At 42.1% G+C, this 25,389-nt stretch overlaps 1 protein-coding gene across 8 annotated transcripts in view; it reads left to right on the forward strand.

The window, feature by feature from the left end:
* Nucleotides 1-25,389, forward strand: part of LOC139447454 (zinc finger and BTB domain-containing protein 14-like) — an 89,802-nt gene that overhangs the window by 49,710 nt on the left and 14,703 nt on the right. Inside the window, exons 2-3 of one of the 8 annotated variants that reach the window (XR_011652025.1) lie at nt 8,428-10,336; nt 10,805-10,888. The exons of 2 other annotated variants lie outside the window; for them this stretch is intronic. Coding sequence is in view for 5 of the 6 variants with exons in the window: in XM_071228808.1 (XP_071084909.1) it covers nt 88-488 (401 nt within the window). In the remaining variant the exon portion in view is untranslated. Of the gene's footprint in view, nt 1-87; nt 603-2,774; nt 3,456-8,427; nt 10,337-10,804; nt 11,556-17,783; nt 18,144-20,278; nt 20,656-25,389 lie in introns of those variants that run through there. 5 more of the 8 variants (XM_071228812.1, XM_071228814.1, XM_071228815.1 and 2 more) reach the window with 5 other exon arrangements.

Genomic DNA, 25,389 nt, shown 5'->3' on the forward strand with positions numbered 1-25,389 from the left:
AGGTAGCAGGACGTAACCGAGGTAGCAGGATGGTCACCTGCATTGATTCAGCATTATCATGTCAAATGGATTTTTTGTTACTTTCAGGCCAAGGTGGGATTCTGGCCGAAATCTCAGTTCAGAATCCTATCAGACCTTTTGACACACAAGGAAAGTTACTGGAGGCAGACATGTTTAGACTATCCGAGTCCCATTCACACCCTCCAGGCATAGAGTGGCCAGGCACACCTCAGTGCACAGAGTGTGGCAAGACATTCAGCTCTGTCCAGAGCTGCCGACGACATGTTGACCAAGTCCACAGGAAGCTGTGTTTCACCTGTGAATGCGGGAAGGGCTTTGCCCGGACAGACGATCTGAAGAGACACAAGGCCGCAGCCCACGAGAACCAGGCCTGTTACTGTGTTTGTGGGAAGAGTTACGTGTATGCAAGGAACCTTCGGAAGCATCAGAAGACTTGTCCCATATTCATAGAGAGGTTGCAAAACTGACGTTTTCATGGAGGAAGATGAGGGTGTTCAGTTCTTGTGGGAGAGATTCATCAGATTTGCTGTTTTGACAGAAACTTAGAGACTAATTTGATGTGTTCTGTTCATGTGGAGATAATACACCTTGTTGTTCAGTTGTTTCTGTCCTTCCTTCAAGACAGCATTCTGCTCAATAAGCAATTGGGGTCACGGTGTAGAACTGATGCCGTTATAACTATTTTCGAAACAAAACATTTCACTATTTAACACAGTGGCTAACAAGCAGTATTTGGGTTTATTTGCAAAGGCTTTGTCCAGTACTTCATAGTTCATTGCAGTTAAACTTTGTCAAGAAATATTATTTCTGGACACCAATAATTTAACACATACCTCATGAACAGTTGAGACACAAACATGTGGCTTTCCAGGGCTATCATCCTGTGAGGGTGGGCACGGGTGGCCCAGTCGTCTAAGGCGCCACGATTCGCTGTGTAGAGTTGCGTCCCTTGGGCACGCAAGAAACTTAAGATTACAGGTTCGAATCCCGGTTCGCCCCGATTATGTTTCTAGGTTTGTCAGCACCATACCCGTGCTAGTGGGTTTCACCGAAGTGGTAAACGTCTTGAGACCTGCATCACTTGGGGCTTTCCTCCCACATGAAGCTGACAAGCCGCGATATAACTGGAATACTGTTAAAAGCGGCGTTAAAACCTAACTCACTTACTCATCCTGTGGTTATATATCTTTAATCACAACTCACACATGTCTAAGTTTGTTTGTTGTTTAAAGCAGCACTCAAGAATATTCCAGCTATATGATGGCCATCTGTACATAACTGAGTCTGGACCAGACAATCAAGTGATTGACATAAGCCTGACCACCCGATCCCTTTAGTCGCCTCTTAGGGCAAGCATGGGTTGCTGAAGACGTATTCTACCCAGTATCTTCACGGGTCACAAGCAGCAGTACAATAGAATACAAAATTCAAGGAACCCCCATGGGTCATGAACAGATATATGACACATAGGTACGGTAATAAGTAACTAACAGGCTTAATGTAGAAGGGATGCCTCACACAGCCTGGAAGCTCTCCTTGACTGGGACTCCCACAGACATAATACAGAAATTAGATATTAAATATACTCACTGCCAAAAGAAATGCGAACAATAGGATTTGGTTGGTTGGTTTGTTGTTTAATGCCGCACTCAGCAATATTCCAGCTATATGACGCCGGTCTGTAAATAATCGAGTCTGGACCAGACAATCCAGTGATAAATATCATGAGCATCGATCCACGCAATTTGGATCGATGACATGTATCAACCAAGTCAGCGAGCCTGACCACCCGATCCCTTTAGTCGCCATTTACGACAAGCATAGTCGCCTTTTATGGCAAGAATGGGTGTCTGAAGACCTATTCTACCCCGGAATCTTCACGGGTATAAACAAACGATAGGAACATGTAGAGAAGTATGTAAGTTGAGAAGAGATGTTTCCAATGTGTACCAATTAATGACAAAACTATCAATCAGTCAAGTGTTACCTCAGAGTGTCTTTATTCTTATCACAATACGCTGCATGTGGTTTCCAAACTGTACTCTTTAATCCTGCAGGAGACAAATGGTACACGTCGAGTCGCGGATCTATAATGTCACATGTGATAGCGTTCATGATCATCAATTCACACAATGTACCAGTATGTTCGTTTGTGCATCGAACCAATCTGATATCTCTTGAATATGAGTAAGTCTTCATATATTAACAAACGTGTATGGTATTCGAGTTTCTTTTGCCGGGGAGAATATAATAAGATAGAAAGTGGGTTGGGAGTGTGCTGGTTTTTAATCTAAACCACCACCACATGCGACAACACCAAGTCCCGCCAATATTCTGATTCGTTAATAGTCATGATAATGGTGGTATTTGACCCTGAGACTTTGAAAACATTGATGATTAAGGGATTTTGAAGTTTCACCAAAATAATGACAAGTTCCTCAGACAAGTCCCTTATATGAAACAACTTAACTTCTCAACAAAGCTAATCATGTTTGGGTGACTGTGAAATAAATGAGTCGAGCTCTTATTAGCTGAGCTTTTATTAGCTGGAATGTGTATCCGTATTTCAGCAAAGTCTGCGCAATCAAGAGCCTTGATGCAGACATTTTGCAGATTTTTCGCAGATTTTTCTCAGACTTCTTGCAGACTTCTTGAAGCCATGAGATGCCAGCATAGTGTTAATTTAGTCAGTGGAAGCTTTCTACGGACATCCGAATCTTGTATTTCAACAGGTGTTATTTTGTTACTTTCAGGTTCTATAGTCAGAATGCTGCAGTCTCCTTCTCAAGAAATGCCCCAAGATATGGGAGGATTGTCTGGAGTAATGTGCAATTTTCAGTTTTCCAATATCTCTTCCTCCAATCAGTGCAGTTTATGTGGCAAGCTCTTCTCTAGTCAAACTAGCTGTAAGCGGCATATGGAAACCAGTCATGGAAACTTGAAGTTTCCGTGTGACTGCGGGAAGAGTTACACCAGACAGACAGACCTCCACAGACACCAGGCAGCTGCTCATGGGAACGAGGCTTGTGTTTGTGTGTGCGGGAAGATGTACGTGTATGTTCGGGGGCTGAGAGCCCACCAGAAGAACTGTACCATATATCAGGCCACTGTTTGAAAATAGACAGGAGCATGTGGGGCAGTGGTTTAGCCGAGTAGTTAAAGTGTCCTCTCATCATGCTGGAAGCCCAGGTTTCATTACCAGCATCTGTGTTCGAAGCCATTTTCTGGTGTCCCCACCTAGTATTGCTGGAATATTGACAAAAGCGATGTAAAGTACCTACGTAAAGTAATGTAGAGCTTAGAAGAAGAGTCCTGTTCATGGGTGGCATTAATGACTCTCAGATACAGACATTACTCATGATAACGTATGACACAGAAACATGTCTGGTGTCCAGTATTGTATGTGTGGGTGCGTGGCTTCTCTTTATGTGTTCTTGACCGGGTACAGGGGCACAGGTGGCCCCGGACAGGAACTGCTTGTCACCGTGAAGAGTTGTGTCCCATAACCAAGCACCTGGAATGTGATCCTTGGTCTTCCTGTGCGCCTGGGATGCGATGGCTGGAATCCCAGACTTTGTTCCTTGGTCTTTCTGTGCGCCTGGGATGCGATGCCTGGAATCCGAGACTTTGATCCTTGGTCCTTCTGTGCGCCTGGGATGCGATGGCTGGAATCCCAGACTTTGTTCCTTGGTCTTTCTGTGCGCCTGGGATGCGATGCCTGGAATCCGAGACTTTGATCCTTGGTCCTTCTGTGCGCCTGGGATGCGATGCCTGGAATCCGAGACTTTGATCCTTGGTCCTTCTGTGCGCCTGGGATGCGATGCCTGGAATCCGAGACTTTGATCCTTGGTCTTTCTGTGCGCCTGGGATGCGATGGCAGGAATCCAAGACTTGATCCTTGGTCTTTCTGTGCGCCTGGGATGCGATGGCTGGAATCCCAGACTTTGATCCTTGGTCTTTCTGTGCACCTGGGTTTCACAAAAGTGGCGAATGTCTGTAATCAACTTATCATTTTCTCCCAGAACAAGCACAACAGGACTTCCATTCAAAGCAAAGTTTAACACAAATCAATCAGTCACGTGGCTGGAACTTTTTACGACTTGTATCAATGAAGAAGGTGACATTGTGCTTTGACTTCTTGCTGATATTGATTGCTATGGCAAACCTTTGACTTTGTTTCTTCATCATAATCACTTTTTCATCATCATCATCATCATCATCATCTTCATAGGGGCACGGGTGGCCCAGTCGTCTAAGGCGCCGCGATTCGCTGTGCAGAGTTGCGTCCCTTAGGCACGCCAGACTTAGGCACGCCAGAAACCTATGATTGTGGGTTCGAATCCCGGTTCACCCCGATTATGTTTCTAGGTTTGTCAGCACCATACCCGTGCTCATGGGTTTCACCGAAGTGGTAAACGTCTGAGACCTGCATCACTTGGGGCTTTCCTCCCACATTAAGCTGACACGCCGTGATATAACTGGAATACTGTTAAAAGCGGCGTTAAACCCAACTCACACACTCACTCATCATCATCATAAAGTGGAAAACGTCTGAGATCTGCATCACTTTGTGCTTTCCTCCCACATTAAGCCATGATATCACTGGAATACTGTTGGGATTTTGTGTCAAGGTTAGATATTTCAGCGTCAGCTAGGACTCTGTTGGAAGCAGATAAGAAAGTTACCCTGGTCATAAGGAGGGAATTGGATCAGGTTGTCGATCTATGTGACTGATTACATGTCATTGTGCCAACTGATACAGGACAGTGTTCATTCTCTCAGTGTCGGGTTTGTCTGGCCAGGCATTGTGTTTTAGGAACCAACCAATCAATATTCTGGAGGGCGGATTTCAGTTACAGCTGCAAAACCAGATATTTTTTTGTATTTTAGACTACGAACCAGGATTATTTAATTAAAGAGGGAGTAAGTTTGGTTTTATGCCGCTTTTAGCAATATTCCAGCAATATCACGGTGGGGGACACCAGAAATGGGCTTCACACATTATACCCATGTCAGGAATCGAACCTGGGTTCATGTGCTTTAGGTCTTCCAGCTTTGTAGTGTGATTCGTTGACTATATTGAAGTCAAAATTTCTCTTGTGTCAAATATATCCATGATTTATCTAGGATTCTAAACTAGCACCCTTGGCAGGCAAATTGGGAAGATAAGCATCATTTTTTCAAAACTTGGATATTTCTTACAGTTCTTATCTTCCCAAGTTCTCAGGTATTTCAAGCATCTTATTGGTTATTGGTCCTGTTATTAGTGATATACAAGCTATCTCTAGAAGGGGCAGTCGGGTAGCCTAGTGGTTAAGCGTTTGCCACTCATGCCGAAGACCCAGGTTCGATTCCCGACATGGGTACAATGTGTGAAGCCCATTTCTGGTGTTCCCCGCTGTGATATTGCTGGAATATTGCTAAAAGTAGCGTAAAACCAAACTCACTCACTCATTACACCACAAACCATAACATAAGTTTGACTAGATTAACATGAACTGGACAAGTTTTAATTCAAATTTGGGAATTTTCACTGACACTATATACAGACGTGGGTCAAAATATCGGCCTCTGAACAGGTAGAGATAAACCCAATATCTCTTTCTAGGAATCACTAGGTAATGCAGTATCATACTGCCAGAAGCTTGTGTCTTTGTCAGTGACTCAGTGTACTGGCATCATGTTACATGGGCCGGAAGACCCAGGAAGATCCGGGGCAGAATAGGTCTTCAGCAACCCATGCTTGCCATAAAAGGCGACTATGCTTGTCGTAAGAGGCGACTTACGGGATAGGGTGGTCAGGCTCGCTGACTTGGTTGATGCATGTCATCGTATCCCAGTTGCGTGGATCGATATTCATGATGTCAATCACAGGATTGTCTGGTCCAGACTCGATTATTTACAGACCGCCATCATATAGCTGAAATATTGCTGAGTGCGGCGTTAAACAACAAACAAACAAACAAAACATTGTGTACAGGATATTTGTAACTTGACATAATATATGCCTCGTCTATGTCTAATCCTGTTCATAAAATAAAATTTTTTCTCCTTTATGTCTTTCTGAGAATTTCAGGGGGCGGTTGGGTAGCCTAGTGGTTAAAGCGTTTGCTCGTAATGCCGAAGACCCGGGTTCGATTCCCGACATGGGTACAATGTGTGAAGCCCATTATTGGTGTCCCTGCCGTGATATTGCTGGAATATTGCTAAAAGCGGTGTAAAACTATACTCACTCACTCACTCACTCTGAAAATTATGTGTAAGAGTCTTTCTAGGCGTTTTCAAGTTGGATGTAATGGTGACAAGGAGCATGATGGATAACAACTTCTTTATTGTACATGCACAGTGTTTCAGGGCTACTTCTGGCCATGTGGTCGGGTGGTGGAATAGCCTAGTGGTTAAAGCGTTTGCTCGTTATGCCAAAGACACGATCTTGATTACCACATGGGTACAATGTGTGAAGCCCATTTCTGGTGTCCCCTGCCGTGATATTGCTGGAATATTGCTAAAAGCGGTGTAAAACCACACACACTCATCCTTGCCTTGATGTGTAGTCCACATGTATGACAAACATATGTTGCTGGGGACATTGGCAAGATGCTTCAAGGGGAAGAAGGGGTGCTGAAGACTTGCAGGACATTGGCAAGATGCTTCAAGGGGAGTGTAGGGGTGCTGGAGACTTGCAGGACATTGACAAGATGCTTCAAGGGGAGTGTAGGGGTGCTGGAGACTTGCAGGACATTGACAAGATGCTTGAAGGGGAAGTAGGGGTGCTGAAGACTTGCAGGACATTGACTAGAGCTTCAAGGGGAAGTAGGGGTGCTGGAGACTTGCAGGACATTGACAAGATGCTTCAAGGGGAAGTAGGGGTGCTGGAGACTTGCAGGACATTGGCAAGATGCTTCAAGGGGAGTGTAGGGGTGCTGGAGACTTGCAGGACATTGGCAAGATGCTTCAAGGGGAGTGAAGGGGTGCTGGAGACTTGCAGGACATTGACAAGATGCTTCAAGGGGAGTCGGGCTGGTAATATGAGTTAGCTCATCAAGCTCAAGACCTGTGTTCAATTTCCAAACAATTTGTTAAGCCCTTTTATGGTGTACCTTGTGACATTGCTGAAATAGTACGAAAAGTGGCCCCATACTCACTCACTCACCCACTGAGAAATTCTTTGCAGGGGAAGAGTAGATAATGTTGGACTAGTGCTAAACACAGTCTCACACACATAATGATTTCTGTGTCTGTAACTGCACCCAAACACCCACCTACCCACCCACCCACCCACTCACTCACTCACTCACTCACTCAATCATTCACACCAACCTTCCCATTCACAAACACCCACCCACCCAACCACTCACTCACTCACTCACTCACACACACACACACACACACACACACACACACTCACCCACTCACCCTCTCACTAACTCACTCACTCACTCACTCACTCACTCACCGACCCACTCAGTCACCCTCTCACTCACTCACTCACTCAGTCACCCTCTCACTCACTCACTCACTCACTCACTCACTCACAACTGCTGCTGTGACATAACAAGTGAAGGATTGAGTGATATGACTTAAATAATGCTAACAGCAACCTCACACTCAACGACATCTGTATCTAACATTACAGCATGATAACTCAAAATTAGCAAGACAACAATCACACACACACACACACACACACACACACACACAAACACACAAACACACACACACACACACACACACACACACACACACACACACAGCTATGTGGGTGACTGTCACTGGAGACATATCATAGAGGATCTTGATGGGGTGTATTTAGTCAGTCGTCAATACCATTTGGAGCCTTCAGTGAGCCTTCAGTGAGTAGTCAGTACACTGGAATAGAGGAGAATCTGTCAATTTGAAACTAAAAAGGGAAATCATCTCTATGTGAATCGTCAGTGTGTCTACAGGCATGATAGGGAAACGTGGGGACAACTGGTTCTGCTTTCGTTTCATTACTGCAATCCGCGTTTTGCAAATACCCAATACCGACTGGTTTTGTTGTGTTTTTTTAGATTTAGTTAAGTACAATTGTACAAGCTTTTTGGACGATTTTGATAAAAGAATAAAGTTTTAATTTACTCAATTGATAAGCATTTAATTCATCTTAAGATTACAGCTTTGTTGTTTTAGTTATTTTGCACTAAACAATATACCCCATGAGGACACTCAATACATGTTCTGGACATGTGATTTGCAAGCTTGGTTTCAGTTTATTTATTTATGTTAAAATAATCTTGATAAGGTAAAGGTAGAAATGTTTAGTTATTTCATTGGCTTGAATAAACAACACAGTTCCTGTGTTCCTGGCTATAGTGTTTCTCCGGATCATTTCAACATCTCTTAAAACTAGATTTTCATTCCTTTCAGGAAATGAAGACACTGAGTGTTTGGGTCAAATGTCTCAGCAGTCGGCCAGGGAAAGGAGGAGTATATCCAATTCTGATGAAGTTCCTCAGCCAATGCTTGCATCCCCCGGGGTATCGTACGTGGATGATGGCTCAGTTGGTCCCAGAATAACGAAACCGTTTCATTGTGACATGTGTGATAAAGCTTTTTCTGATGCATATGGTGTTCGGAGGCACAAGAAGGCAGAACATGAAAACGTTACACATGCATGCGTTTGTGGACGAGTCTATAAGTACCGGAGTGGTTTTACGCAGCATCTGAAATCCTGTAGTGTCTACAGATTCGGGCCTGAGAAGCAGTAGACTTCTTTGAAACGTCTTGACTGCGCATCATTGATCAGATTCATAAACTTGGACAAGCTGATATATCCAATTTGTGTCCATTGGTGATAACATTGTTTGTACCATGCTGGATTTTAAGTTTCAAGGGTGTGTGATGACTTTTGACAACTCTCTCCTGACCTTTGCGTGACCTACCCCTAAATTATGCTGACGCATGGCATCATTTGGCTCAGTTGGAGAGGAATAACTTTGATGGGAATATCACATGAACGTTTGACTGTGAACATCAAGCGGGATAATTGTGTGTCTTCCTTCTTGATCATCCCTTTCTTTCGAGCTCAGTTTGGTAGTTTTGGAAGCATGTGTTCTTTCTTCGTCAGTTTTCGCCGTGTGGGATGGATCAGATAATGTTACAATAGTACAGACAAGTCTTGAGGCAAGTGCACTTTCTTGGTCGTCCCTTTGTAAGCCTTCACCAGTTTTGAATGTGCATGTTTTCTTTCTTCGTCAGTTTTCGCCGTGTGGGATGGATCAGATAATGTTACAATAGTACAGACAAGTCTTGAGGCAAGTGCACTTTCTTGGTTGTCCCTTTGTAAGCTTTCACCAGTTTTGAATATGCCTAATGGATCAGGTGGATGTGACACAGCTTCATCAACCCATTCTCTTTCAGGCAGCCTTGTTTTACGCCATAGAACTACGTCCCTGAAAGGTTTTTGTTTTGAAAACTGCATCCCAATTGTGTGTGGTCTAGTGTCGGGATAAACCATGTTTTCTGTGAAAAGTCATCTTGGTGTGTTTGAACAATGTCCACACAGCAGACTGAAAACCAATTTTTACTTCTTTCAGGAAAAAAAGACCGTGCACGTTCAGGAAATCCCCATCCGTCTGCACAGACCTCAAAGGAACCTATGGCCTCCGGAGGATGGGCCTACCCATCCTCCACAAACTCTTCCCACTTTTCTCAGTTTGTTGTCTTTGACAACGATCCAAAAGGGGAGAAGGTTTACAATTGTGGAATTTGTGGCCGATCCTTTTGTGATGCTCGAAGTGTCCGCAGGCACAAGAAGGCAGAGCATGAAAACATTACTCATTCCTGTGTTTGTGGCCGAGTTTATAAATACAGGAGTGGCTTCACTCAACACCTGAAGACCTGCTTGGTTCACAAGCTTGCAGAAACAAGCTGACATTAAACTTGATGTGTTGAACAATATGTTTAAAACACTAGCTTCTTTTGTCTGCAGTGGTTTGCAAGGAACACTGGATATTGTAAGGAGTTATACATTGTAGCTGTAGCTGAGGTTTCTTTGTTGGAAATGTCTCAACATCTCCAGACACACTTACTTGCTTCTGGAAACTAGCTTAACACATACCACTTGTAGACTGTGAAATACTATGTAGGAGATTGTTCATCTGTGGATGAGGAGTTTTCAACTCTGTGGGAGTCAAAAGTTCCAGGCAAAAAATGCCAAAATTTGAAGCAAACTATGACGAGAACATCACTCCTGGGCAGACGTAGTGATTTGATTGTGTGCCTCAGATGTACAGAAGTAACTCCATTGATGTGGACACCGTTTATCTGGTTTTGGGTAAAGAGCATTCAATCATATCTGCCTGTGGTAGTCATTGTGGGTTCAGGAAACAAAAATGTTGAAAGCATTGTTGAATTTACAGATTCTAACAATCAAATCAATGCTTAAGGGTATCCTGTTGGAGCTGTTATAATGTACCGAGCGTGCGCTTCTATTGTCAGCGTTTTTAACCTTTATAAATTGACTACCAGTAATGATGAATGTATTTGGAGAACCTGAACAATGAAATTGGGTAAAGGTTCCAAAGTAAATTTGTGTTATCAGTTCTCAGAAATACATCAGTATTACCTGTAGTCCCTCAGAAAGCAGAGTGCAACACCACCGAAACTGTTTTTTGTCTGATAATATTCATGCTCCAATCTTTATCACTGTTCACTTCCATCATTGGTATCATGATTTCTATGGCCTACATCATTGCCTACAAGTGTCTAACACACAGTAGCTCTAAATTTTATTTCCTTTCAGGCGCAGGACTAGTTGCCAGCTCAATGTTAACATTCCACGTCCAGAATCCAAAGACTTCGCATGGAGTTTCTCAGCACGCAGAAGACATGTTCCAAGTACCCTTCCAATCGTCTTCTCAAGGAGCTAATTTCGATCCCTCTCAGAAGAAAATGTCGTATTGTGACGTGTGTGGCAAGAGTTTTGTGGACTACTATTCTGTGCGGAGACATAAGAAGGCCAGTCATGACAATGTCACCCACTCCTGTGTGTGCGGCAGGTCCTACAAATACTCCAGTGATTTAACTAAACACATGAAAAGATGCCCCGTCTACCAGGCCACTATGTGATATGATAATGGACGGGATTAAATGCTGGCGATATTTACCAAATCACTTTAGATTTTTCCTTTCGACGAAAACTCGTGTACTTTGAGTGTGTTAGCCATGGCAACATGTTCGTTGCACAGCACACAAAACGCAAGTTTTTTTATTCAGATCTGGATATCTTTTAAATGATACAGTTCCTCACATCAGCTTGAAGCTGTTTCTGACTTTAATTGTTTTCAAGGACAAACACTTGTTTAGTAGGGTGGCTTCAGATATTCTCTGGGGCACGGGTGTCCCAGTCGTCTGAGGCGCCGCGATTCGCTGTGCAGAGTTGCGTCCCTTGGGCACGCCAGAAACTTATGATGGTGGGTTCGAATCTCCATTTGCCCCGATTATGTTTCTAGGTTTGTCAGCACCATAGCCGTACTCGTGGGTTTCACCGAAGTGGTAAACGTCTGAGACCTGCATCACTTCGGGCTTTCCTCCACATTAAGCTGACACGCCGTGATATAACTGTAATACTGTTAAAAGCAGCGTTAAACCCAACTCACTCACTCACTCACTCAGACATTCTCTGATAATCTGACAACTTGATTCTGAATTAGATGAAGGTACCACGGTCACTTTTGCTGTGAAGAGGATTCTCACGATGGTGGTGTTTAGCCCTACTGTATACACAAGGACTTAGTTAGTATGGATAGTGTGTCCCTTGTTCTCATAGATATACAGAACTTGATCACTTTTTAGTCATATAACAAACACCATAAGCCATGTGTTAAAGCACTGTTTGAGAACTGACCAATGCTGCAATGGTCTACAACATCCATAGAAAACTGTTTGTTTTTAGCTTATCTAGACATCATCAACCATTGATGTCAGCGGGTTTTTTATGTGATGGATTTAAACAGATGCTATTCTTCTGTCTTTAAGTTTTCAATCTTGGTCGACTGATTCCCATTGAGTGGAGTTTGTGTGAGCAACATTCATGTGTGATCTGTGACAACTGTGACAACTGTGACACAAGCCCTTCTCTGTGATGTACATTAAATCTTGAAATTAATGCGTCTCCAAATTGATACGACTGTTGACCCCTAGCCAAAAATGTGACTCGATATCAATGAGACTCCCCCCACCCCATCCCCAGTGGAATGATACATATCCTTACCTTAATCTAATCAAACTGCAAACAGCACTGCTTGTTAGTGCTGAGTAGAGCACTTGTGTGAAAACAATAAGCAGTGTTTTCCTAAAAACAACACACATTTTATGTTTTCTCTGTTGCCTGGCATTAAGGAAGTTCAAAGGCAATAAAATAATTGAAGCAATGATACCTAGTTTGACACGAGTGGGTAGAACTCTTGACCCCAGCAGTGATAACTCTCTGCATGCCTATTGTGAAATTCCTATTCTTTGAATGACATTGTTATATACTTGTCACAACTGCTGCTAAATAAACCGTGTTTGTGTTTATATTCAAGTTGGTATTTCCACTATCCAAAGTGTGCAGTGAGGCCAACTTATTGTTTATAGTCATTTTGGAAACATAAATGTGAAGTTTCATAATGCGAACAAAGACCACTCACATTTTCACATTTAATTCATGCTCGTGTTGATTTCAAGATTTACAGTACATGTGTACATAGATGTGGGTAGTCGTACAGCTGTTGGTAGATGTGAACTCACAATAATGACTTGACCTACCTGTTTGGTAGACAGGTGGGACGGCAGCCAGGACCCGTTACACAAAGCAATCTTAGCGCTAAGACATTCATAACTCCCATACTCTAGCATAGGCTGACGATAGTCAGCGCTGAGATCACTTTGTACAACTGGGCCCAGATCATCGTCTGTTGTTTCAGTATTAGCTTTTCTGTTCGATTATTCTCTCAGCAGCGTTTTTGTGAAGATCCAGGGTAGAATAGGTTTTCAGCAACCCATGCTTGCCAAAAAAGGCGACTATGCTTGTCGTACGAGGCGACTAACGGGATCGGGTGGTCAGACTCACTCGCTTGCATGTCATCGTATCCCAATTGCGTGGATCGATGTTCATGATGTAAATCACTGGATTGTCTGGTTCAGACTCGATTATTTACTGCCGTCATATAGCAGTAATATTGCTGAGTGTGGCGTTTAACAACAAACAAACAAATAAAATAAGTCAGCAGTGTTATTGGTGAAGTATTATTTGTGCTGGAGGCATTGGATGATTGCTTTTCATGTCTCAGCCTTTGACATTAACTGATGCCAATAAATCAACTCTAAGATCAACTGATCAACTGACAGAATTTATTGTCGGCAGATGTGTGGAATTTGGAAATAGAATTACAATTATTTATTTATTATGTGGTCTGGAGCTGATTATTTACAGCCTGTTGTCATTTAGCTGGAAGATTCCAGTGTCCAAATCAATCACCCTCTCCTTGTAAATGCTACATGATACAGAGAGCTTGTGTATGTGACATGCCTCAAGACAAACAGAGATGGCGTCCATTGATGCTTGCACTGAGAAACACCAACAGTGTTAACACTAGGGCTGGGACGAGTCCAAATTTACAACTGGGTACCCACCCCCTATTGCCCGATCCTACCCGGGTACCCACCCCCTTATTACCTGATCCTACGCGGGTACCCACCCCCTATAACACAATCCTACCCGGGTACCCATCCCCCTATTACCCGATCCTACCCGGGTACCCACTGTAGGTCTCAGGAGAACATTTTTAGCATAGCCCTGGCAAAACTCATTAACATACATGTATTAAACAATCTGGTCATTCAACCATATGAAAAATCAGTAGGAATGGAGGAATGGGTGCACAGTAATATAGTCACATTAGTGACTTGTAGTGTAACCAGAGAGTTCTGGATAAATGTTATCATTAAACAACATATCATGTGACTAACGACGGGTCCGGGTGGTCCAGTGGGTACACAGGTCCTACTCAGTACCCCCCCGACCCGAGAAACCGAGTTACCTATCCAGCCCAAGTTAACACCACAAATTTATGTGACAGTGACTTTTCCTCAAAACATATCTTCCCTCTAAAGGGGTGATCAAATGGAGTCACAAACTAAAATGTCTTTCCTCTTTTGTAATGATGTTTTCTATTGTGTCTTTCACTATCGGTTATGAATTATTACACAGCTTACTTTGTTCCCATTGTGCAGGGCGGCCCAGTTCACTATGTAGAGTTGCTTCCCTTGGGCACACCAGAAACCTGTGATTGTGGGTTTATGTCCCTGTTTTGCCCGACTATTTTTCTTGGTTTGTGAGCAAGTATTCGTGCTCGTGGATTTCACTAAAATGGTAAATGTCTGAGATCTGTCATCTCCACGAGGCAAGAGAGTTAACTGACTTTAAAAGTCCAGTTTCCATCCTTGCCGAACTAGGCTGGAATTACTGGGCACGATCGTAGCGCCACCAGTGGCTATTACCAGCTATGTCCCTTCTAAGCCTCTCCTATGGACCAATCAGATTCCACCTCTCGTATCACTTGTGTTTCACACAAAATCGTTTGCGCCCGGTAAGGACAATCTGATCGATAATCAAGATCTATGTTGTGATAAAACGGGTCTTACATCGCGAAATTCATCACATTATGTGAGCACCTTGATTACAAACATGAAAAGATTTGGAAAGTATCTGCTGACAACGAGTTGGTGGTGCACATGCTTTGCAAATCCTGCAATCGACCGAAATCTGCACGACAGTTTGTGAACCGGATTTCAATTTCGTTGCGTGATTTTGATTGGACCATGCATTGACTCGTTAGTCCAGCCAAAATGTAACTCCTTAATACCAGCCTAGTTCGGCAAGGGTGGAAACTGGACTTTTATAGTTAACTCTCTTGCCTCGGAAAGATGGAGATCTGCATGACATAGGGATTTCCTCCGACACTTACCTGACTGGATGTGATATACCGTATTCGACGAAATAAGCGCCCCAATTTAATAAGCGCCCACAGCGATATTTGCTAATATATTGGCTAGTGAACAATCTCAATTAGCACCCCTTCCAATTGATTAATGTACACAAGACTTATTTATTCTTGTATAATACGCATTCGTGTGTTATATGCACCCTTAATTATGGGCAATGAAATTCTGGAAAAATATATTTGTCGTGTATAATACGCACAGACTTTTCTTTTGTATCATTCCAGACTGTCAGCATAAACCACAATATTTACGATCTTTTGACTGTTTTTTTTCCTCACCAAAAGAAAATCCTAAGTAGAGACCCCTATTTCTAATTTTGAGAGCGCCCTGGGCGCTTATTACGTCTAATACGGTAACTGGAATACAGTTGAAAGCAGCATTAAGTCCAACTCACTCCCATTGTGTAGATATTTGTCTTCATTTACCACTTTATACTCCAGGGTGTGTCATTTTGGCTTATGACAAAACTGAAACATCTGTAGGCATTTAGTTTCACTGTAGGCATTTAGTTTACACTGTAGGCAATAGTAGGCAATCTAACCCACACTGATGCTCAAATAAGTGTTCACAAGAGCAGGGTGTTTATGATTTCAAAGATGAGACTCACAGCTCTGTTCTTTCAGTTGTTCTTTTATATTTATAATGACGATGTAACCTTGGACAAATAAAGATACAATGGAAACCTTGTCGGTTTGGACCCTGTTATTTCAGAAACCTGCTTTCCGGACGATGACTGTGAAGAATGTCAAATATTCGACAAGGCCATTAAGTCATATCCATGATTCATTGTCAGGAATCTTGTTAATCCGGGCAGTTTTATTGGGGCTGCTGTCATATCGATTAACAATTTTTGATCGTTTATTAACATAACAATCTTTAGACTAAAGACATTGTATGTTTTGTTTGTTTGTTAGATGTCTAATGCCGCACTCAGCAATATTTGAGCTATATGACAGCGGTCTGTAAATAATCGAGTCTGAACCAGATAATCCTGTGATTGACATCATGATCATCGATCCACGCAATTGGGATACGATGAAATGCATCAACCAAGTGAGACCACCCGATCCCGTTAGTTGCCTCTTATGACAAGCATAGTCACCATTTACGGCAAGCTTGGGTTGCTGAAGACCTATTGTACCCTGGATCTTCACGGGTTGCACATTATATCAGTCACTGGTTTGACTGGCCGAGACATTATTGTTTACAGGTCGCATTCATTCAGCTGTGTGAGTTTGAATTCAAGACATGGCCAGATAATGTTTCATTGTCTGTCAGCACCAAACCCGTGCTCGTGGGTTTCGCCTCAGTAATAAACATTAAAGATCCACATCATTGCAGGTGTTCCTCCCACAACAAGCAGACACACTGTGATAAAACTGAAACACTGTTCAAAGCAGCGGTAAACTAAACTTACCATTTTACAGTCATCCGGACAATCTACCCTTGGACAAATAAAATAACTGAAACACATGTTCAAAGCAGCGTTAGACTGAACTCACTATTTTACAGTGACCCTGACTCACTATTTTACAGTGATCCAGACAATCTACCCTTGGACAAATAAAATAACTGAAACACTGTTCAAAGCAGCGTTAAACTAATATCACCATTTTACAGTAATCCGGACTCACTATTTTACAGTGATCCGGACTCACTATTTTACAGTCATCCTGACTCACTATTTTACAGTCATCCTGACTCACTATTTTACAGTCATCCTGACTCACAATTTACAGTCATCCTGACTCACTATTTTACAGTTATCCTGACTCACTATTTTACAGTCATCCTGACTCACTATTTTACACTCATCCTGACTCACTATTTTACAGTTAACCTGACTCACTATTTTACAGTCATCATGACTCACTATTTTACAGTCATCATGACTCACTATTTTACAGTCATCCTGACTCACTATTTTACAGTTAACCTGACTCACTATTTTACAGTCATCCTGACTCACTATTTTACAGTCATCCTGACTCAAAATTTTACAGTCATCCTGACTCACTTTTTTACAGTGATCCTGACTCACTTTTTTACAGTGGTCCTGACTCACTATTTTACAGTCATCCTGACTCACTATTTTACAGTCATCCGGACCAATTATTTTACAGTGATCCTGACTCACTATTGTACAGTGATCCTGACTCACTATTGTACAGTGATCCAGACCCACTATTTTACAGTGATCCTGACTCACTATTTTACAGTCATCCTGACCCACTATTTTACTGTCATCCGGACAATGTAACCTTGGACAAATAAAATAACTGAAACACTGTTCAAAGCAGCGTTAAACTAAACTCACTATTTTACAGTCATCCGGACTCACTATTTTACAGTCATCCGGACCAACTATTTTACAGTGATCCTGACTCACTATTTTACAGTGATCCAGACTCACTATTGTACAGTGATCCAGACCCACTATTTTACAGTGATCCTGACTCACTATTGTACAGTGATCCAGACCCACTATTTTACAGTGATCCAGACCCACTATTTTACAGTGATCCAGACCCACTATTTTACAGTCATCCGGACAATGTAACCTTGGACAAATAAAATAACTGAAACACTGTTCAAAGCAGCGTTAAACTAAACTCACTATTTTACAGTCATCCGGACTCACTATTTCATCCGGACAATGTAACCTTGGACAAATAAAGCTATTCCAAAGTATCCATCTTCAGACATTGACATTAACAAAATTTTATTCCTTTCAGGCCGAGCCTGGTCCCTTGCTCCAAGGCCTGCATACCATGGCACTTTACCCATCATTCCAAGAACAGGACTCAGTTTTCTTGACGCCAGTGAGCCTGGGTCACAGCCAGGCCTGTCCATGTTCCCGATAAGCCAATCAGGGCCTGGTTTTGTTAGACCTAAGACTCTGAAGGAGTTCTATTGTGATATTTGTGGCAAGGGTTTTGCTGACTTCCGAGGGGTGAAGCGTCACAAGGTGGCTAACCACGATAAAGTGAAGCATCCCTGTGTCTGTGGCAAGGTGTACACGTACAAAGACGACATGTTGAAACATCAGAAGACCTGCATTGCTATGCAGGAAAGACCACGAATCACGTTTTAAGGTGATTATGGACATGGTTCTATATTTTGTATCTGGGAAATCAGTAGGGCTGGGACGAGTATCTGGGGTACCCGGGTCGGGTAGGTACCGAGTAGGACCCGTGGTTAGTCCCGTGATTATATTGTTAAATGGCAAAAATTATCTAGAACTCTGTGGTTACACTATTAGTGATAACTGTTCACATTTCTTTTTGACTTTGCATCCATTCCTTCTGACTTTATATGTTTGCATAATGATAAAACATCAGTCAACTTCAGTGTATGCATGACCAGATCGGTATATACGTGTATCTAAATGTATTTTGACAGGAGTACGGTCAAACTATTCCCAATTGGACATGTGTTACCTATCTCTTGAGACCTACAGCGGGTACCCGGGTAGGGTCAGGTAATAGGGAGGTGGGTACCTGGGTAGCAAATTTGGACTTGTCCCAGCCCTAGAAATCAGGTTTTGTGGCAGTCACAATTGGAACCAGGTGTTCGAGTAATCTTTTAGAAAACAGAGCTTCTAGTTATTGAAAGATATTTTAGATCAGATGAAACTATGTGAAATCTTGTATGGCTTTGATTTTGTGAATTGGGGCATTTGATCATTGGGTGTGGAAATTGAAAGCTTTTATATCAAACATAGAAGATCCTGTTGGTAGAGGTTAAAGGCATGGACAGACCTTGAATCATCCGTGGCAAGGAATATGTCTATGCATAAAAAGCTAACAGTTTCCCCACTGATCATTAAGGATTTTCTACCTGTGAAGATCCGGGGTAGAATAGGTGTTCAGCCACCCATGCTTGCCTTAAAAGGCGACTATGCTTGTCGTAAGAGGCGACTAACGGGATGGAGTGGTCAGGCTCGCTGACATGGTTGATGCATGTCATTGTTTCCCAATTGCGTGGATCGATGCTCATGATGTCAATCACTGGATTATCTGGTCCACACTCAATTATTTACAGACTGCCCTCATATAGCTGGAACATTGCTGAGTGCAGAATTTAACAACAAACAAACAAACAAACATTAAGGATTTTCAATCCTGCATAAACAATGATCAGGATAGTGCAAGAACTCTGCCTTGAAGACCTGTTACCAATGATAATGTTCTTTCAATGGATTTGAATATGAGATGGTCTAGGACACTGCTTGGAAGTTGAAAAGTTGGAACATTAAGGACAAAAAAAGTCTGTATCAAATCTCGTCAGTTGACATGTGTTGGTCTTTCTTAGTAACCAATGTGGAGGTTCAAAGAGCATACCGTTAATTGATAATGACTTGTTCATGACATCAAGATCCAATTTCATGTCAAGGCTTCAGTCTGTTGTCAGCAAAGTCTGCTCAAATACAAACAGGCATTCTCGCTTGAAATCTTGTTTAAGGTACATTCCATTGCTATCATTATGAACTGAAGCCAGATGAGATTCGTACTTATGGAGTCTTTTACATCCTGCTAAGTGTTGATTGGTAAAGTTTCCTCATTGGCTGAGGTCAAGTTCACCTTTAATGAATGGGACGATCGTCGAAGGCGCCGCAATTCTCTGTGCAGAGTTGCATCCCTTGGGCACGACAGAAACCTAAGATGGTGGGTTCAAATCCCAGTTCGCCCCGATTATGATTCTAGGTGTGTCAGCACCATACCCGTGCCCTTGGATTTCACCGAAGTGGTAAATGTCTGAGACCTGCATCACTTCGGGCTTTCCTCCCACATTAAGCTGACATGCCGTGATATAACTGGAATACTGTTAAAAGCAGCGTTAAACCCAACTCACTCACTCATTCACCTTTAATGATCAACCACAAGGTCATGTCAACCACAATACACAACACAGATACACATTCACAGACTCCTAATTTTTTTCTACCTTTCTGAACATGATGAGACCAGTGGTTTGTTCAACAATTGTTTACAAGCCATAGTATACAAGCAATACAAATGCAAGGGATTTATCTAGGATTTCCAACTAACTTCTAATGGCAATGGTCCACAACTGAGCTTTTTGTTCTTAAATTCAGAGGTATCGTACTATTGCATTCTCTGGAGGGATAGAGTCAGGATTATGACTTTCCTCTTCAAGGCTGTGACAAAGTATCAATACAATTTCCAAAGCTTGACTGAAACTTCATGGAACTTCTTGTTACTTTCAGGTGACGGAAGTTCAGTGAGTTTCAGTCAGCCACTGGTGGAGTGTGTAGACCGTCACAGGTTGACCCACGGGCAACTCATGGCAGCACAGTACCTGGAGGAGCTCCACGGTGGTTCTGTGTTCCCCGGGGTGGTGGATCTCACCCTGAGGGACCATCTGAGGCCCTGTAGGTCCATTTGTCCAGTTTGTGGGAAGATGTTCTCTTGCTCTGGAGCCATGAATGACCACAAGGCGGCTGTCCACGACAATGTGTCGTATGTGTGTGTCTGTGGCAAGAAGTACAAATACAGACCGGGTTTAGTGAAGCACCACAGGACATGTGATGTCAAACAGAGTCTTGAGACTGCTTGATTCTGCTCTACACACACGAACTAGGCCACCTGCCCCCCCCCGGTATTAGGAGAAGCTGGTGATGTATTTAGTAATAACACACCATCAGATGTCATTGCTCTTCTGTTCTGTTGAGTGTCTGGGATTGAAATACTGGAACTGATCTGTTAAGTGTCCAAACCAGGGATCTGGAATATTTATTTTGCCAATCAGACATTTGTATTTTTGTCACGCCCACCTCGTATGTGACAGTTACTCTTGGGCGTTCATGTATGAATAAAACAATAAAAGAATAAAATCAAAGGTCCTTTCATAACTTATACTATATTTCCATGAACACTTTTTTTCTATAGAACATACAACTAGTTTAGGTGTTTTTACACCATCGCAAACTTAGCATTAAAATACATTTTCTCTTCATTTGTCTTGTCAACGGTGAGATACAAGTCATGTTTGCAAAGCTAAAACCTAAGAATTGATTATGAAAATCTGAATTGTTAATTTGCACTCTTACATGGGGTGAAATATAGGCCTGCTGAGATTCCCTTGATAAATCCATGGATCCTTTTCATTACTTCGTTGTGACTACCAGTGTTCGGATGTCTTTGGTGGGGATAAAGAGAATCTCACCCTCGTGTCTTTTGATATCAAATATATCAACATGAGTTGATAAAAGAGGAAAATCTCTGAGGCTTTATCATCCAACAACGAATGTTGATATAGTTGATATCAAAAGACACTAGGGTGAGATTTTATTTATCCTCCAACATCATAGCGCTAAGATGATCGTAACTCCCATTCTTTAGCATAGGCTTACAACAGTCGTAGCGCTACGATTGCTTTGTGGAACGGGGCCCTGTGTCTTAAGTGGTAAAGGTACTGCTAACAGCTTCAGTAGGAGAGCCGTTAGTGATGTCATTTGATTGTGTAGTCATGGTAACCAATGATGTCATAATGGTCTGCAAAGCATTGTGATGCAATTTCATTGCAGCGATATCTACAATGTAGATATATCTTGAACTCATCCAAGCGTTATCTCCTGTGGGAGCCAGTTTGGGATGATAAAATCTGTTCATCTGTTAAGTATATATGTTCATATATATTTATATGAATGGATAGAGTCAGCTTCATGATTTTCTTCTTCCATGCTATAAAAAATTATCGATATGAATTCCAAAGCTTGACTGAAACTTCATGGAACTTCTTGTTACTTTCAGGTGACGGAAGTTCAGTGAGTTTCAGTCAGCCACTGGTGGAGTGTGTAGACCGTCACAGGTTGACCCATGGGCAACACATGGCAACACAGTACCTAGAGGAGCTCCGCGGGGGCTCCATGTTCCCCGGGGTGATGGATCTCCCCCTGAGAGACTATCTGAGGCCCTGTAGGTCCATTTGTCCAGATTGTGGCAAGATGTTCTCGGCCACTGGAGCCATGAATGACCACAAGGCGGCTGTCCACGACAATGTGTCGTATGTGTGTGTCTGTGGCAAGAAGTACAAATACAGACCAAGTTTAGTGAAGCACCACAGGACATGTGCTGTAAAGCAGAGCCTCAAGACTAGCTGATGGTGTTTCAGTCCATACACTAGAACTGTTCCTTTGTCTTTATTTACTGGTTAGGGAACCACAATAGAACATTTTCTCTGAAATGGAGTCTCAAGACCATGTGGTCTCGTGGTAGAGCATCTGCCCGGAGAGTGAAAGGTCCGGGGTTTGATCCCTGGACCTGTCATACCAAAAGACATTAAAAGATGGTACTTGTTGTTACCCTGTCTGGCGCTCGGCATTAAGGTTCTTAAGCAAGGAGTGGTCAGCTGAGAGTCAGTATACTGTGTCTGAGTGGGGTATTCATGTTAAACTGCGGCATGGTATCTCAGTGAGTTAGCACTATAAATCAGCACAAGCAGACACACACACACACACATGAATGCAAGTCGCTATGTAAGTGCAATAACCTTGGATGTGACAGTGAAACCCATTTCACCACCTCAAGACAAGGGGATGGTGTATGGTCCCAGCAGATACACAAGAACTCTTCAGTTGTCTTTATTTACTTACCGTATTCGCCGTAGTAAGCGCCCAGGGCGCTCTCAAAAATAGAAATAGGGGGCTCTTATTAGAATATTATTTTGGTGGAAAAAACAGAGTTGAAAGATAAATTTTGTGGTTTATGCTGACGACATACGACAGATATATTTTTCCTGAATTTAATTGCCCATAGTTAAGGGTGCATATAACACACAAGTGTGTATTATACACGAATATATAAGTATTGTGTACATTGATCAATCGGAGGGGGTGCTAATTGGTATTGTTCACTTGCCAATATATTAGCAAATATCGCTGTGGGCGCTTATTACGTCGAATACGGTAATTTACCAGTTAGAGAACCACCACAGAACATATGCCATAATGTGGAGTCTCAAGACTCGGGGATGGTTCTAGGTTCTGCTCTATTCACAAGAACTTTCAGTTGTGTTTTTATACAGAAATACATTGCAATGTCTGAAGACTAACTGGTAGTATGGGCCTCAGATATATGCAGAAGTTTTTTATCACTGATCATCCATGAAGTCTGTTTTTAAGTAAATACACATATTTGTTACAATAAAACACTGTACAGCACACACGTTCTACAGAATTAGATATATAAAAGGCCTGTGAAGATCCGGGGTAGAAGAGGTCTTCAGGAACCCATGCTTGCTGTAAAAGGCGACTATGCTTGTCGTAAGAGGCAACTAACGGGATCGGGTGGTCAGGCTCGCTGACTTGGTTGATGCACGTCATCAATCCCAATAACGTGGATCGATGCTTATGATGTCAATCACTGGATTGTCTAGTCCAGACTCGATTATTTACAGACCACCGTCATATAGCTGGAATATTGCTGAGTGCAGCGTTAAACAACAAACCAAACCAAAACAAAACATATATAAAATGTCACCGCTATAGAATGACCAGTCTTGATTATCTGCCGAAACAGATTCTATTGGGCATGAAAGGCAAGATGACAGTGAAAAGTCGACCACTTTCACCTGTTATATACTTTGTGAAACACACACATTGTAAAACATACAGATCTTAATGGGGGTTTGTCAATAAGTTTGAGAACTTATACATTAATAATACAGAATTTTGTTGTTATTTTTACTGGTTGGTGAACCATTTAACAACCTGTGTAGAGTGCAGGAGGAAAACTAACCTTTGCTACCTTGGTGTACACACACAGAATCTCACCTCAGTGTCTTTTGATGTCAAATATATCAACACGAATCCATAAATGTTTTTGCTGACTTGTGTTGATGTATTTTATATCAAAAGACTTGAGGGCTTGATTCTATTTTTCATCTAAAATCATTCCTTCAAATTTTTCAGTTAATAATACCGTATTTGACATAATAAGCGCCCAGGGCGCTCTCAAAATTAAAAATAGGGGGCTCCTATTAGAATATAATTTTTTTTGAGAGAAAAAACAGAGTTGAAAGATCTTAAATTTCGTGGTTTATGCTGACAGCCTGAAATGATACATAAGAAAAGTCTGTGTGTATTGTACACGACAAGTATATTATCCAGAATTTAATTGCACTTATTACATCGAATACGGTAAGCATGAAACAGTGTCTTTTGTGTAAAAAGTACTGCAAACCAGCTTCAGTGGCAGAGAGATTAGTGATGTCATCTGATTGTGATGTCATGGTGCTGATGTCACAATGGTCTGTGAAGTATGGTGATGCTGTTTGATTTCGCTTGATCTCACCAATGTGATATCTCATATGAAAGCCAGGTTTGGCTGATAAATTTTTATACAGAATTTTGTTGTTATTTTTACTGTTTGGTGAACCTTTTGACATCTGTTGGAGTGCAGTAAGAAATTTAATGTTGCTGCCTTGGTAAATAGAGAGCTGATAATGTTTTAAAGTAGATCACCATCGGATGTGCATCCTGCAACACATCGAACCCAGTACTGCCTTGATCTCTCTGTTGTGCAGGGTTGCAGACTTAAAATGAATTTCCCCCAAACCAAAGGACTGTCTACTTGAAAATCTTACCAGTCCTTTTCAAAAGTTGCCAGCCCCAAATTTTATTCATATCTTTTTCTGTTGGAACTTTGAACTTAGGGTTATTTAGTTTTTGTGCACAATAGATGTCATAGAGATATGTAAATTGGCAGAAAAATATGACCGTCCACCAGATGGGTAGACGACGTATTTCACCCATCCTTCGTGAAATTAACCTGTCACAGATGGTGGAATGGGTTTATATTTGCTACTCTGTTGAGTGTGATTGAAGGGTCCGGACAACACAAGTTACAGCCTTGTTCTCCACTAATTTGACTGCGTGTCTGTGATTGAAATACTGCAATCTCATTAAAATCAGATCTAAGTTCTCGCTATCGCTAAACCAAGATCTGAGGACATCCCATTAGGGGTCACGTCAGAATGACCTTTCATCCAACCAATCAGAATTTTGCTTACCAGATCATGAAAGTCACAATCGGAATGTGTTTTCTAATCATGCAACCACAATATATTTAACACGGGGTATTCCGAACGATAGTTACAGGTGTTATGATTATATCCATACAATCTAGGCCATCTATAAGCCATTTCAGAATGTTATCAGTTTAAAAACATTTAATCAAGAATATGTCAAAATATGTTTCGAAGCGTAGTCGCCAGTTTGAAACTAGTGCCGTTAAGCTCGAGAAAGCTATTCTCTGGTTGGCCAATGTCGATTTCTTGTCAGTCATTTCATTGGTCGGGTAAAATTCGCAAAAAGGT

This window comes from Haliotis cracherodii, unplaced genomic scaffold (assembly GCF_022045235.1).
Source record: "Haliotis cracherodii isolate W230 unplaced genomic scaffold, xgHalCrac1.p SCAF_7, whole genome shotgun sequence".
NCBI lineage: Eukaryota > Metazoa > Mollusca > Gastropoda > Lepetellida > Haliotidae > Haliotis > Haliotis cracherodii.